Source organism: Triticum urartu, chromosome 3A (assembly GCF_056163025.1).
Source record: "Triticum urartu cultivar PI428250 chromosome 3A, HENAU_Tu73, whole genome shotgun sequence".
NCBI classification, from domain to species: Eukaryota; Viridiplantae; Streptophyta; class Magnoliopsida; order Poales; family Poaceae; genus Triticum; species Triticum urartu.
Window position 1 is genome coordinate 721,881,606 of NC_141875.1, and position 16,414 is coordinate 721,898,019.

Sequence of the window (16,414 nt, forward strand, 5' to 3'; positions counted from 1 at the left end):
CTTTGACAAAGTGGAAATCAATCTCGATATGTTCTGTCCTTGCATGAAAAATAGGGTTAGCAGACAAATAAGTAGCACCAAGGTTATCACACCATAAACATGGAGCTTGAGTAGTCTTTACACCAAGCTCTCGCAACATGGACTGAACCCAGATGATTTCAGCTGTGGCATTGGCCAAAGCTTTGTGCTCAGCTTCAGTACTGGACCTTGATACAGTGGCTTGTTTCTTTGCACACCATGATATTAGGTTTGGACCAAGAAATACTGCAAAGCCACCAGTGGATCGTCTGTCATCTAAACATCCTGCCCAATCTGAATCAGAAAAAGCACTAACAAGTGTAGATGAAGACTTGTGCAATATGAGACCAAGATTGACTGTATCTTTCACATATCCCACTATACGTTTTGCAGCAGTCCAGTGAGTTGTAGTGGGTGCATGAAGAAATTGACAAACCTTGTTTACTGCAAATGAAAGATCAGGTCTTGTCAAGGTCAAATACTGAAGTGCACCTACCAGACTTCTGTACATGGTACTATCATCTTGACCCAAGGGCTCTCCTTCTTTGAGTGACAATTTTTCTATACTGGACAATGGAGTTGATGAAGATTTATACCCCTGTAACCCAGCTCTTCTTACCAGATCAGTGGCATACTTTTCTTGAGATAGATGAAGACTGTTACCTTGTTTCTTAACTTCAATCCTTAGGAAGAAGTGCAAGTCACCCAGATCCTTGAGAGCAAACTCAGCATTTAAATCCTTCAACTTGATCCCAGCCCTTGGGCTCCTCCTGTGGCTGGTAGGGTAAAGCTGAACACCGACGGATCTGTGCTAAATGGAGTAGCAGGTACATGTATGATTCATAGAGACCATGTCGGCAATATCATTTTTAGTTCCAGTAGATATTTGTTTTCTTGTAATGATGTGCTTGAGACGGAGATCATGGGCATTCGAGAAGGTCTCTCACTAGCATTACAATGGAGCAATTTGCCTGTTGATGTTGAATCAGACAACCTTGAAGCAGTGAAGATGATTCTTACTGGGGACATGAATAGATCAAAATATGCTTTTCTGACAGAGGAGATCAAAGCTAGTTTGATCGAGCGTAATTCTTGTATTACTCATGTTGTGCGCAGCAAAAATAATGCTAGTCACTTTTTGGCAAATTTTGGACGATCGCAATGCCGAACTGTTGTGTGGCTTGGATCGGGTCCTGATGAACTCCTCGACATTGCCGGTCGTGATTATAACCCTGGATAGTTTTGAGTAATACAAGTATTATCCAGCAAAAAAAAAGCACAACTTCCTTACCAATTTTAAGAGCTATATGGCTGTATGGTATTCAGATACCTTTTTATGTTTGAACATTTAGAATGTAAATATATTTTCCCAACATTTCTATCCATATTTCTTTCTTATTCATCCACAATATATGTTTTTCGTCTATCTTCTCATGAACAAAAGAAAGTCCCGGAGCAACACGCGGGGTATCATCTAGTTTTCATATAGGTAGCCTGCAAATATCCTTACTGGTAGCTAAATTCATTTTAACGTAATTTCCGCTTTTTTTTTGAGTGGTAGTAGGTAATTTCCGCTTCCGCTGAACCAGTGCGCTCAGCCGCTCACTTTCCAGATTGATGTGGGCCAGCATTTTGGGTACTAATGGAAGAAAGGCCCAAAGCCCAGTCGCTATGGGAAAGGACGTTCAGCTTTGCTTCATTCCCTCAAAAAAAAAAAAAAAAGCTTTGCTTCTTCTTCGTGGAGACAAGGAAGAACAGAACAGATTCTGCTGAGTGCTCTAATGGCGCCTCCAGAGGTCGGGGTAGGTGGGGTTGCTCGCAGCTGGGGGCCCCGGGCGGCAGCCACCATCAGGGCCGGGCCTGTGTCCGTCTCACGCGGTGCCCTGCTGGACTCCCCGGACACATGGACCCCCGGAGCAGAGAAGGGGAGCAGCACCGGGAGGCCGGAGACGAATGAGCTCTAAAGCTTCCAGCTTCGAACCCCGGCCATATCAAGTTCACATATGAGGTAAAATCACTCGTTCCCCATTGCCCCGCCCACTTTTGGTGTACTTCTAGTGCATCTAGGGTTATGTGCCTTTTCCAAAAATGTGCATTAGCTTTCCATAGAAAGGGGAAAATGAAAGGAATGTGGCAGGCTCAACGCTTGGTTAGATCAGGTCGTGCAATTTTCCCTTTCTTTCTGTACAGATTTTATTTTAAATAAAATTTGACGGTAGGTAGTTCACCCAATGAAAAAAAATAGCGTGGCCCTTAAAATATGCTATGAGCATGCTATATCACGCTATAACATGCTATTAGTGAGACATTGTACATTGATTTATTTAACAAATCATTGCTCAAAACATTATAGCGTGCTATTAGCGACACTATAGCGCTTTTCCACTGAGTTCACCTACTATTTTCCTAAAAAAATAGCATCATCATGTGGTTCATCAGAGCCGGCTGGTAGTCCCTACCCTCCCGGACCTTGTGATTAATTAGTTAGAATCCACAAAGAGACACGATTAATTAACTAGTTAATTACGATCCGCAATCTCCCCATAGAGTTTTTTTTGTGTGTGATACTATCTCCCATGTTCAGTGTTTCTGTCAGCGTCGTTTTTGTTAGAGTAAATCCAAGGCATACCATCGATCATCTGAGAACCAAGCAATCACACAAGCATGATACCAATATTTATTAACGAGGTTCACCGATATGGCTACATCCCCGGGACCTGACTATGGGCGCTCCTCTCCATAACACAGCTACAATACCGCACCCGGTCGCCCTGGACACCGGCACATGCCGCCGGCTTCCCCTGCGTTCCGGTGCTATTATGTTGGCATATGTTACATCGTGTGTCTAGCCCCGCTATATATGAGAGGCCTAGGATACAAGTGTCCTACTTGAACACGGCTACATATCCTATCTAAACACAATACAACTCAGAGTTCAACTGTAACCTAACTTGTACACTCTATTCGACACAACTCTAACAAACTCCATCTTGGCAAATATTCTCCACCATATTGAATTCGTCAATTTGTCAAACTTCCATGTACATTGGACTTGAGCTTCTCTCATGAGTACCGCTGCTACTCCAAAGACTCCATATGACTCCACCTGCAACTTGTAATCCTTTCTTTTCTTGACCACAGTCAACACTCGAGCAAAATTAAGTTCCTTGTTACTCTAGTTTGTGCTCCCAACTTTCAGAGTATCCGTCAACGCCATCACGCACCGATCACTGACCTGCGTGAAAGTGAACAACTCACATATTGGATGCCACACATAAGAGTTACCTGAACTCAACATCACCGCTCCTTTCTTGACCATCTATCTGAAACTTGAAGGAATTTCACCGTTGCTTGTAATCATCCCGAGTCAAATTCGCAGTTGTCTCACCACATGTATGACCACCAGAGTCTTGGCCCGTCTCCATGCCCCGTGCATACTGCACGCCTCGCCGCTATTACCGCGTCGAGCCTCCGCTGTCCCGGTCGAGTCTTAAGAGTCGTGAACCCACACCACTCAACCCCCACTGCAGAGTACCACCGACCATCACCGACCGATGACGAGTTTCACGCTTTCATCAGACCACTGGGCTCCAGTCCAAACTACGTGTCCCTCACTTTTTCCCACCTGCTGAATAGGCTTCGATTCCCTGGATCCTTACATCGTAGCCCCTCAATCCAGCTCCACCTTCAACATGACTCCATGGTGGTTGTACGTGCCGCCCCGCGCCCCGTCGACTCCAAGCTCTCGTGTGCACCGTCTTGAATCAACGTGTTTCCACGCCCAGAAGTCGGTCACCATCGGCATCACGCTCCTATGTGGTCGTCACCGATCCCACCATCATCTTCTGTACCAACCGACATGCGTCGATCCGTCAAACCGTCCAAGTCTGACCTCAACCGAACTTCCCCGACTGCACGACACGTTCCAAACTCCTCAAGCCGTCACCGTGACCATCACCATCCGTACACATATGTGTACCAACAAACAAAACCAGGCAAAGTCCACATAGCCTTCCCGTGTCAACATACATGAAACCCGATTCATCACGTCTGTAGCTGGGCTTTACTTTTCTTTTCTTTTTTCCATGATAGCATCACGATCTGACTAAGTCCTTGTGCCGTATTTTTTTTCCCAAACATATCACTTGTCCTTGCTTTTACAGCTCTGCAGCTTCCTGCACGCACTCGTCCATGCTTCCATGCAGCATGCCACGCATGTTGGCCTCACCAGGCTTCAGCCCAGCCGCCCGTGCCATGGCCTCGTCCGTTGCTCACCTTGCAGCCTGCGTAGCTGCACCTGCCCCCAACTTGGGCCGCCTGAACCACACACCTGTAGGCCCCTCCTGGGGCTTAGCGCGCCTTGCACAAGCCAGCCCTGCCTGGGTTCTCTTGGCAACCTTGCCGATGGCAACGCTGCCGCGGGATTCCTGCCGCTGCACGACTGATCTGTCGTTACGTCCGCGTGTACCACGCGCCAACCAATTCGATCTCGCCAAGTCCTGCGGAACATGCCACCGCCGCTTTAGATCGATCTGCTGCACGCCAACACGTGTCGTCTGCCGCCAGCTTCTCGACGAGATGTTTGCCTACGCGCCCGTCGCCGCTTGCACGCCCTCTGCTGCACGCACCGCTGCTTTCCGATTGCTTCTTAACAGAACTCCTGCCATCTATCGATCTTTTCCGGTCGCAGGTCTTGACCAGACCAATTCGACGAATTCCGCTCCAATCTCTAGATCAACAACCATGGTCTCAAAACGAACCTTGCTCGTGATATCACTTGTTAGACTAAATCCGAGGCATACCGTCGATCATCTGAGGATCAAGCAATTACACGAGCACGACACCGAGATTTGTTAATGAGGTTCACCGATATGGCTACATCTTCGGAGCCTGACTATGGGCGCTCCTTCCCATGACACCGTTACAATACCGCATCTGGTCGCCCTGGACACCGGCACATGCCGCCGGCTTCCCCTGCGTTCCGGTGCTATTATGTTGGCATAAGTTACATCGTGTGTCTAGCCCCGCTATATATGAGAGGCCTATGATACAAGTGTCCTACTTGGACACGACTACATATCCTATCTAAACACAATACAACTCAGAGTTCAACTGTAACCTAACTTGTACACTATATTCGACACAACTCCAACAGTTCATTGTCAATAAAAACAGTGAGAGAAGGGCAACATTGGTATTTCATAAAGTTGGTATATATATATGGATCATGTCAATTATAACTCCAGTCGATCAGACAAAACATTCGGATGAGATGTAGGCATCAGTCCACTTGCTTTTTATCTATAGTGATATTATAATCAAATTCTCTGTATTTAACAGCAAGCTGCTAGCGTGTTGAACTTACTTGACCCACATTGTCACATTCGTTGAGAAGCTGTTGCTACAGTCCTACGAACAGTTTTAAATTTGAATTATATTTTTGCCGGGTACACGACACTACAAGACCATATACAACATATGACATCAGTTTTTAATTTTCTGTTCATTGCAACGAAGGCAATACCCAAAATCTAAGACACAAAAAGTGGAATTTAAGAACATGGTCTGAAAGGAACAGCAAAACTCAAGCGTACATCATACCGCATCTCACACAAATTCAGGTTTTCCTTACAATAAAGGTTCAGGTTTTTACACATTGCACAAGATGTAATGGCCAAATAGACAGATAAAAAAAAGAATTTATGGAAACAAGTTTTTGCACTGGTGTACACTTGTATGCAGTGCTTCCTTTATCCGTAACATAATCAACTTCAGATATAGGTTTCATGACATAGGCATCCAGTAGAATTTGCCAGACGGGGGATTCGTTGTTTCGAGCAAAACCAAGTCTCAAGCCTGGAAGCTTGCACGCTCTTGCATTCTACCTTGCGTACAAACACAAAATCGTTCGAATTAGAATTTCCACAAATCAAGTGAAAAGATAAATGGAAAAATGTATTTACTTTGCTGATGCTAAGACATTAATTACTGATGCAAGACAGTAGTAAACACAAACTAAGAAACACTTTTGATGGGCATACAAGCATGTGCCCATGTTATTGACAAGTCTCTAAATGCAACGTTTCTACATGTAATCAAAGGTGAAGTGATATCATCAGTACTCCATTTATAGAGGCAATCCGTGAGAAACATAATTGACAGCTTGTCAGCACTTTTGAAATTACAAGATGGCTATAACATGATAAAAGCGAGGCCAAAAGCACGCACAAATGTTTTTTTTCTCCTTGGCCCGCTAGGAGGAAAATGTTGGATCGAAGTAGGGAATAAATCTCCCTGAGCTATTCCGATTCCACCAATCTTCGCTGCAATCTATCTTGATCATACTCTGCTTGTACTTTTGATTTTGGATATCCTTCATTTCATCGCATCGAGTTACACAAATATAAGACAACTCTTCAAATTCACATGCTTGCTTGCATATCACGGATAGCTTTGGCAGCTCTTCCAATTTAAGCTTTATCAGCCGAGGAAAACTTTTTGACGTCGTTTGCTTCATGCTGACACCTTGTGGCGATTCTCCAGTTTCAATCAATATTTCCATTTCCTTGCAGTGTGCAACTGTGAGCTGCTCAAGGTGTTCAAGGTGATGAACCCATGTCACATCTTTTAATTTATCACATTTATAGATACTAACCACTCTGATGTCCATCCCTGCATTTTTCCACGTCACTTTCTCTAGCCCTAGAAGATTGTTCAGTTCAAAGATTTCCATGTAAGGGAGTAGCCATTGATCATAATTAGGGCCACCTTCAGCTACCAATAACTTCTGACTGTGAGAGCTCTCTACAATGGCTAATTCTCGCAGCTCTTGTAGTTTGGATAAAATTTGCAAGTTAATAATATCCGGATGTTTCTCATCTTCAAAATGGTCCATGCAGAGTGCCTGTGTGCACACCCTTTTCAATTGTCCCAGTTGTGTTATCTCTGCTATTGTTTGCACAGTATAGCCGAGCATATCCAGATCTATGGTGGAGCTCGCAAATTCTTGCAGGACGTTAGGGAAACTAGCACCAGTATGGAAAAGGTCCAGCCCTCGAAGACTTTTGAGTCCCAAGATAAGCCCTTCTGGTATTGTTTGAAGAACCATGTTATTTCTGATGTACAAGTACTTGAGTTTTGAAAGCTTTCTCAGTACTAGAGGCAAGAGAACAATTGCTGTTGCAGAAAGATTGAGATGTTGCAGTTCGGTCAATGAGCATACCTCAAAAGGCAATCCGATTATTTCCGTCCCCTCCAAGTTTAAAAAGGTTATATTTTGGAAGTAATGAATGAGTTTAAGCGAGAAGACATGTTGAGCCACCAACACCTTGAGTTCTGGGAAACAAACGTTGGAAGACCATTGACGCCATCTTGATGTGTCTTCCTCTGATACCCAAGCCTTCTCCACAGTGTGCCACATCTCTTCGGCCAAGGCTGCTCTATATGGGGAATTTTGTAACCACTTGGTCTTGTATCCATGTTCATTCGCAATCCAGATAGCCATCAGTCGCATCATGGTGTGCATCTTGACATGTGAATTTTCTGTGGAGTCAATGCTAGTGTCACCTTTTTCCAACATGGATGCACGCACTAAGTCATTAATGAGGGTATAGCCCACATCACTAGCATTAGGACCATTTAACAAACCAAGTCCTATCCACCACCTTATAAGTATCTTCATTGGTATGTTCTTATTTTCAGGCCATAAAGAACATAACAAAAAACGCTTCTTCATAACAGCTGTCAGATTATTATAACTTTCTTGTAGATGTTTGAATAAATCTTCATGGGTATCAGTGATTTCATGGAGTTTTGAATTCCTCAGCAGATCTCTGGCGGTTCTCCATTCCCTGTGATCTTTCTTGGGCGACATAAATTTACCGAGTGTGCATAAAGCCATTGGTAAGCCGTTGCACTCCTCAACTATCTGTCGAATATTTAGTTACATAAGTAAGATATGGTTGTATGAAGTGGATGTGGTAAACCACGGCAAAAGAAAAGTATACTTATGCAATTAGAAGGAAAGAAAATTGAACTACAATCATAGGCAGAAATGTTGCTATCAACGGTATCTGCAGACACCACTACCGGGCGGCACAAAAAAGGCCTACTTTATACGTATAAAATATTTTAAGTTACACCCGCTGTTTAAATATATTAATTTTTATAATTTAATTAGCTTTTAAGAATTATAATATGTCTATATCCTTGGAAATCTTCTATTTTTACAAAGAACCATTAGTGTGGTCAGTGGAATCTTCTGCTGTAAAATGACATATATATTAGAAAACTGTGTCTCATAGCAAACCAACGCTTCTGATAGTTGTGTCTGCGGTACGTGATACAATATATACATCTTTTTGTATGCAGTTCTTACATGTGCTCACACTTCATTATGTTATAATACCATGACTTTTTGGAGAAAATTTTGAAATGCACAAGTGCTTGATCAGACCAAATGGGTGTAGATATAGGAAATCCACCATTTAGGAAATTAAATTGGGCAACCAATTACCACTTTCTATTTTCTTAGTTCTCAAAAATCCTGGATGTAAGTCAAGCTATTATTATGTACACATACAAAAATTCATCCAAAAATATGACTATTTGTAATCTAAACATAGCAGAGTACGCACAAAAGTTAGTGTAGTGGCATCTACTTCAGCAAAATCAGCTTTCACATTCTAACTTTGGCAGCCTCAACTAAAAAAACTTTGTTGGCCTCTCTTATCATCTTTTGTTGTCATAAATGATTAAAATTCTAGAAGATCATTAATGCATGTGTAGACAATGTATATTCCACTGATAAATTAAATCTTCTACAACCTAAATTAATGATTCCACTATCATTAACAAACTTGTATTATATAAAAAAGCTTCACTAATTAAATTCATCAATATCACTGCCTTGGGCTGGAGTTAATGCGGAACTAACCTCTTTCGCAAGATTATGAATTTTCTTATCATCAAAGATTTCACTTCCCACCTTCTGAGCAAAGAGATTCCATGCGTCTTGTTTACTCAAGCACTTCATTTGGATGGTATCCTCAGGGCAGCAGCATCCCATCTTGCTACACACGCACATGCTTCTAGTTGTGAACACAACTTTACGCCGGTGTGGCTGTACTACATCAAGCGAGGGGATGCCTAGTTCGTCCAGATTAAGATCCTCCCATAGATCATCCACCAACAATAAGAAGCTCTTATCCCTGAGGTGGTTATGAATGATATTTGCTTGGGAAATTTGGTTGCCTGTCTGAGGTAATGCTATACTAATGGCGATAGCTTTTTGCAAATCAGCAACTGTAGAGCATCCCTTGCCAGCTTGAACAAACAGTACTTCGGCAAAATCATCATGATACTTCGAACGAGAATCACTTACCAGATTGATAAGGGTTGTCTTGCCCACGCCTCCCATGCCCCAAACCCCAAGCAATGCAGACTCTGCATTATTGTCCTTAATGAAATCGAGCACCTTCTTATACGAGCCCTCCATCCCCGGCAATGGAGCTCGCAGCTCTTGTGGCTGGACATGGCGGACAGGACGTGGGCTTGCCTTTACCTCTGGCATTAATTTGTCGCCTTGGCTGATGAGTTCATTGGCTTTGTTGAGCTGCCTGTAGGCTTCCCTACCGATGTAGCACCTCTTAAAATAAGATAGGCTGTACTTGTGAAGCCTAATCTTGATCTCTCCCTCTTTGTTTTGCAAATCATCCACGCTCTGGAGCCATCTGATGCGCTCTGCAGAAGATGGGAAGGGATCCTGGCAGCGGAGGTTGATTTGCATCACGCCCAGCATCTCCACCTTTCTTCCAAGATCCTCCACATGGCGGTGAACGCCGAAGGAGTATCCAAGATAAACTGCTATGGGATCCCACCACTTGATAGCCACGAGAACCGAAGCACAGATAGCAGCAATGCTGATCCATGTTGCTGGGTCAAGCTCCATCTTCTTCACACTTACTCCTTACTCTCCTCTAAATTCTGTTCATCAAATTTAAATATAAGGTCCTGCAAACAGTAGACTATGGTGCGCGCGGCTGGTTATTAGCACTTAAAGGTGAGTTTATGCATCTATTTCTACTTCCAATTGTTACATTCTCCTTGTCAGTAGCGACTTGGAACCACTGTATTAGAAAAAGCACAGCTTTTGGTGTTTAGCCCGGTGCTTAGGTTGTGGCGGACAAACCGAGGCTTTTGCTGCAAAATTAATTATTCCAGGGAAACTGTATGTTACATCTTCTGTAGCAATAGATGGACAAAAAATTATTTGTCAGCATCTCAAATAGATATAGAATAATTACAAACACAGAATACAATTCAGCTTGACAGCTTCTTCATGGCTGAGGCTAAGCTACTTAATGGCCCAACATATATTTGGGCGGCACATTGGTTTTGTCGACCGAGTTGGCCTCAGAGGTAGTTTTCAAAATTCGGTTTCAGAAATATTTTGGCCATATTCAGCGATTTCAGTTTATTACAGATGGATTACAGTCTGTTCCCAGTCGAATCTGGCCTAACCCAACAATGCCTCCTACAGGCGTTATTTACGGCCTTGTTTCCCTCTTTTATTTAGATTGCCGGCCGGTCATAGGTCAGTGTCATGGCAGGCTTTTTTTCTTTCATGATAGCCTATTTCTTTTTGCAGCATGGCTGGCTTTGTTAATCTACGCTCCGATCTAGGGATTCCCCCGGAGGTAGAGGATAGAGGTCTAGAGCTTCTTCATGATGATGCCTTCGAGAAGGGGACGACGCAGAAAAACGTCGCCATTGCTGACCTTGGCAACGTGCCAAGAGTAGGGTTTTCACCCGGATCTGCTCAAGGACCCTCCATCTAGCATCGTGTGCACGAGACTGCCACCAATTACCGATGCCGCGCATGGGAGAGGCTGCACCGGCCGGATCAGATCTAACCGGAGACAGGCCCACCTTGCCGCCCACCGCAGTTTCGGGGTCTGATCTGATCTGACCCGCCCCCGCCGGGGGCACGTAGCCAGCATGCAATGGGCCGCCCCCATAGCGTCACCGTCCCGATGAGGACACCGCGGCCGTGAGCCGCCGCCGCCGCTCAGCCGATCTGCGCGCCCGCCCGACTCCGCCGCCTAGCGAGACCACCCCGCACCGACCCTCACGACGCGTGAAGCACAGGGCCCGCCGGCAGCCACTCGAGGGGCTTTTGCCTAGCGGCCCCGGCCGGCGGCGCGGGTGGGGGGGAGCTGGTGAAGAGGCGAGGAGAAGGAGATGGGGGGGGGGGGGGGGTGAGGGGGACGACACGGGGTCCTGGGTCGACCGGATACGCCTCCTTGTCAGTAGTGAGTTGGCACCACTATATTAGAAAAAGCGCAGCTTGGCACCAGTTTGGGGTTTAGCCAGGCCGGTGGCTAGGTGGTGACGGACAAACTAAGGCTTTCGCGGCAAAATTAATTATTCCAGGGAAAATGTATGTTACATCTTCTGTAGCAATGGATGGACTACAAATTATTTGTCAGCATGTCAAATAGATATAGAATAATTACAAACACAAAATACAATTCGACTTGACAGCTTCTTCATGGCTTAGGCTAAGCTACTTAATGGACCAATCGTATATATTTGGGGGCACATTGGTTTTGTCGACCGAGTTGGCCTCAGAGTTGGTTTCAAAAATTCGGTCTCAGAAATATTCTGGCCATATTCAGCGATTTCTGTTTATTACAGATGGATTACAGTCTGTTCCCAGCCCAATCTGGCCTAACCAAACAATGCCTCCTACAAGCGTTATTTAGGGCGTTGTCTCCCTCTTTTATTTCGCTTGCCGGCCGGTCATAGGTTAGTGTCATGGCAGGCCTTTTTTTCTTTCTTGATTACTTTTTTCTTTTTACAGCATGGCTGACTTCATTAATCTACAGCCTGGCTTAATGCCGTCGTCCGGCCACATGAATGCAAAGGGTGCGAGGGCCTGGTCGTACGTTGTACAGAACAGATCATGCAGCAGGAGCAGTTGGTAACATTCAAGTAAACCAGCCATAACACAAAAGCCACCAGGCATATCACTTTTCTCTTGCGAGAAAATAAGCAAGTCACCATACATATTAGAGTTTCAAGAATAGGATGGACGCATAGATCTCATCTTCGTCCCAACAATGTCACCGATTTAGGATGCCTATCGAATTCCTGATGTACGTAAGTGCTATCTTCCTTCCTCCTTGCATATGTGTCTCTTTAGTTATCCATCCCCCCCCCTCAAAGTTCCCACACCTCCTCTGGTCTAGCTTGCGAATCTGCTTGTTTGATTGCAGAATGCTTTTTTGGGCGCTTTGGCCTATGCCGGTGTATGAAGGCTCTGAGCAGATCTGTGGAAAACCTTACATCTCAATTTATTGAGTTTAGAGTTGAGAATTGAGCAGTTTGAAGAAGATGGAGCCAACAGTGTGGGCAATAAGTTTTTTGGTTGTTAATCCACTCATCACACTCCTCATCATGAGCATGTATGCAACGATTACAGAAATGGTTATGATAGTAAGCATCGTTCTCGTTTCTATTGTTTGGTTTATCATCAGAAAGTATAAGATGATTCCTTTTCCCCACTGGAGAATGCATGGGATGATTCTGCTGGCAATGGCAGAGGACATTGTTCATAATTTAGGTTCCATTATTAAAATTTCCGGTCGTATGAAGGATCTTGGGGTTGAAGTTGCGAAGCTGCATGTGATGCAAATGGCCCTCCGTCGTCTGGATCCACTCCTGTGTTCTGAACAATGCATCCATTGGCTTAACAGCGTGGACGCTTTGCAACACACGGAGCAAGATATTCAGGTTGGGTATGGCAGGTGCGGCTTGAATTATTCAAAGAGGCTCCACTTAAGCAGGAAAGTATGCCAGGAGCTCAACACAGCCTATAATCTCCTCAGGCAAGGAGACTACTTCTTGCACCCAAAAATTAATTTGCAGGGCACGATAAACTTCTACACGAAGAAGGTGATTGGTTTTGTTAATGCCATTGACGCTGACTCTGGATTGCTTGGGATTTGGGGCACTGGTGGTGTGGGAAAGTCATGCCTTCTCAAGCTGGTTAGTGATTCTCGTTCAGAGTATGCTGATGGTTCCTTAAATGTCATGTTTGTTCGTGCTGGCATTGGATGTACAGTTAGTCAGGTGCAGCAGGTAATTGCCACCAGTATGGGACTATCTCTAATGCACAATAAGACTTCCCATGCAAATATCATTCGTGATCACCTCAGTGATGTGAGCTTCTTATTGCTGTTAGATGATCTATGGGAGTATCTTGATTTGGAAGCTGTGGGCATACCATTGCCGTTGGGGAGTGTTGTAGTCTCCCTTCAGGGAGGGTTGGCACGGCAAAAACAGCGTAAAGTTGTGCTAACAACAAGGAACATGAATTTGTGTGACAAGATGGGGTGCAACCACGACAATACCATCAAAATGGAGTGCTTGGACGAAGAAGATGCTTGGAAACTCTACCGTAGATTCTGGTCTGTATTCATCGATAGAGAATTCACCATAGAAGAAAAAACATTATTGCCTGAAATACTACCAGTGCAACGACCGTCCGGCTGCAAAACCCTGCAAGATGATCGGTTCCCAGGAATGGCAGGCTCCTACAATAAGGTGCGCTATTTCATCGAGGACAAGGGTGGCCGATCCCTATTACTGGGGGTCTGGGGCACGCGAGGCGTGGGCAAGACAACTCTTCTTAGGCTCATGCGTGATTATAAAGGTAACGCTCACTTCGAGCACATTATGTTCGTTGGGGCTGGAACTGGATGCGTGGTGAACAATGTGCAACATGCTATCGCTGTCAATCTAGGCTTAGATTTGGCCATGATGTCATCACTTGATGAGCTTTCCCGAGCCATGCATATCTTCAACTATCTTGAAGACAAGAGCTTCTTATTGTTACTAGATGACATAAGAGAGCCCCTTAATTGGTGGGCTGTTGGCTTGCCACTATTATCATGTAGGGGGCAAAAGATCATCTTGGCGACGAGGAGTCAGGCTGCATGTGCCCTCATGGGGTGTCATCCCGCCGACGTCATTGAGATGCGTTGTCTGGGAAAAGATGATGCATGGAGCCTCTTCAAAGACAAGGTTGGGATTGGAATCATCGATGATCATACTCAAGTTCATCATCTTGCAAAGCAGGTGTATATATTTCACCTATCAAATATGCTCTTCCTTTCCAATTTATAAGGCCTACACGTACTAGGTTCAAATTTTGATCATCAGATTGACCACTAAAATATGAGTTATGTTTCCCAAGAAGTATACCGTTGAATTCATGTTTGAAGGAAAGTTTCCGGTGGTATAATTTTGTGCCTCATAACTTACATATATTATTAGTATAACTTGGAAGGAGTGATTATTTGTGTATTTATGTAAAGAAATAGCTATATATTTAACATTCAAGTACATACCATTCGTGTGGAAACAAGAGTTGCCCCTGAACTAACTTAGTTGAGTATATGATAAGCAGATGGTCTCACGGTGCGGCGGCTTGCCCCTAGCATTATGCGCCCTTGGTCGAGCCATGTCAAATAAGAGAGACCCTAGGGAATGGAGAAGCGCCTGCAGTCAGCTCACGGCTATTGGCCTGGAGCCATGTGAAATCGACGAGAAGGTGGGTACTATAATCGTCGACCCTCTGTATGGATGGAGAAGGGATCCCATCATCCCAGCTGAACAGATCCAAGGCAAGACCACCGTCGACCATCCAGATGTATGGGGAGAGGACCCCACCCTCCTAGCTAAACAGATCCAACCCAATACCAGCGTCAGACAGGAATGGGGAATACTGCGCTCCTCGGCATCACGCAGAATCTTTCAGCAGGCACATGGACTCCCCCCTCCTGTGGAAAAATATAGGCCTCACAAAGGGAGTGAATCTGATTGATACAACATCTCTGATACAGATAACAGATCGTGTGTTCCTAGTCTGTGTTTGGTAGCGTGGTGAGTTACCGTAATCCAGCTTATCCAACTAGCTTTTGCCTATTTTAGTGTTTGTTTAATAACTTTATCTCTAGTTTGGTGGCTATTTTCCCACATATTATAACATATAAGCACAGCCAACACAGTGCAGCAACTGTGTACTGAGCCTCAGTTGAGTTTGGAACGCCGGAATTGCATTTTGTACGGGACTCGTGTATGTGATCTGGATCACTAATTAAGTTAATTCAAGTAAAAACATTGTTGCTTCATAGTATAACCTACGTCTCATTCTGATATTCTCTTGGGAAAAAAATCTCACAGTATCATGTTTTTTACGATACAGTCCCATGAACTGATACTAACCACAGACAAGAAGCAATACTGTTGGCTATCCCGATCCTGACAACCGTGCTAACTTGCAAACGAGCTTGTTCTGTGAGGTGAGGCACTGTCCTGCTCGCTCTTTCACGAGCTTGGCTCAATTCCGCATCGATGCAGGCATTGCGCCAGTTGATCATCTGTTTTAGTAGGGTCTGTTGTTGATATACATCTTGTACTCTGCTGTTTTCCTTGATAATTGATATATCAAGTTGGCTCTGTGGAGGAACGTCGTACCCATCCTCGGGCGACGGTTACGTGTTAAATAGCCTGGTCGCGACCTTCTGGTATAGCGTACAAAGTTGGTTCAGATTACATTCTTGGAGAGAAAGAGATAAAGGAAGTTACAACTATATGCGAATAGCTAAAGATCCTAGTCTATCTAGTTGGACTCCTCGTGCGGTGCTTATCTCCAGAAGGTTCCGAACCTTGTCACGTAGGTGGACCAATGTTATGTTCAACACCCTCCCTTAATCACAACTTGGTCAAGTTAAGATTACGCTTGAACTCTTCAAAGTTTCTTGTGGGCAAAGCTTTGGTGAATCCATCTCCAACCTGATCACGAGAATGAATAAACCGAATTTCCAGCTGTTTGTTTGCAACTCGTTCTCTGACAAAGTGGAAATCAATCTCGATATGTTCTGTCCTTGCATGAAAAACAGGGTTAGCAGACAAATAAGTAGCACCAAGGTTATCACACCATAAACATGGAGCTTGAGTAGTCTTTACACCAAGCTCTCGCAATATGGACTGAACCCAGATGATTTCAGCTGTGGCATTGGCCAAAGCTTTGTACTCAGCTTCAGTACTGGACCTTGATACAGTGGCTTGTTTCTTTGCACACCATGATATTAGGTTTGGACCAAGAAATACTGCAAAGCCACCAGTGGATCGTCCGTCATCTAAACATCCTGCCCAATCTGAATCAGAAAAAGCACTAACAAGTGTAGATGAAGACTTGTGCAATATGAGACCAAGATTGACTGTATCTTTCACATATCCCACTATACGTTTTGCAGCAGTCCAGTGAGTTGTAGTGGGTGCATGAAGAAACTGACAAACCTTGTTTACTGCAAATGAAAGATCAGGT

The 16,414-nt window shown here is 44.4% G+C and overlaps 2 protein-coding genes across 2 annotated transcripts; one reads left to right on the forward strand and one right to left on the reverse strand.

Annotated features, from left to right (window-relative positions):
* Positions 1–6,271: 6,271 nt before the first annotated feature.
* Positions 6,272–9,967, reverse strand: LOC147982172 (disease resistance protein RPS2-like). The gene is made up of 3 exons (XM_087516225.1): positions 8,954–9,967; positions 7,429–7,945; positions 6,272–7,296 (listed from the first exon to the last, which is right to left on the reverse strand). Exons 1-3 carry the CDS (start codon positions 9,965–9,967, stop codon positions 6,272–6,274), a joined length of 2,556 nt encoding a protein of 851 aa, XP_087372351.1.
* A 2,447-nt stretch (positions 9,968–12,414) lies between these two features.
* On the forward strand, positions 12,415–14,908 carry LOC147982173 (uncharacterized). The gene is made up of 2 exons (XM_087516226.1): positions 12,415–14,160; positions 14,492–14,908. Exons 1-2 carry the CDS (start codon positions 12,415–12,417, stop codon positions 14,906–14,908), a joined length of 2,163 nt encoding a protein of 720 aa, XP_087372352.1.
* The last annotated feature ends 1,506 nt before the right edge of the window (positions 14,909–16,414 follow it).

Coding starts and splice junctions, on each gene's coding strand:
- LOC147982172 (XM_087516225.1), bottom strand. CDS start 9,967: ATGGAGCTTGACCCAGCAACATGGATCAGCATTGCTGCTATCTGTGCT. Junction 7,946..8,953: donor TTCATAATCTTGCGAAAGAG/GTTAGTTCCGCA, acceptor AATATTCGACAG/ATAGTTGAGGAGTGCAACGG. Junction 7,297..7,428: donor GGCCGAAGAGATGTGGCACA/CTGTGGAGAAGG, acceptor TTCATTACTTCC/AAAATATAACCTTTTTAAAC.
- LOC147982173 (XM_087516226.1), top strand. CDS start 12,415: ATGGAGCCAACAGTGTGGGCAATAAGTTTTTTGGTTGTTAATCCACTC. Junction 14,161..14,491: donor TTCATCATCTTGCAAAGCAG/GTGTATATATTT, acceptor TATGATAAGCAG/ATGGTCTCACGGTGCGGCGG.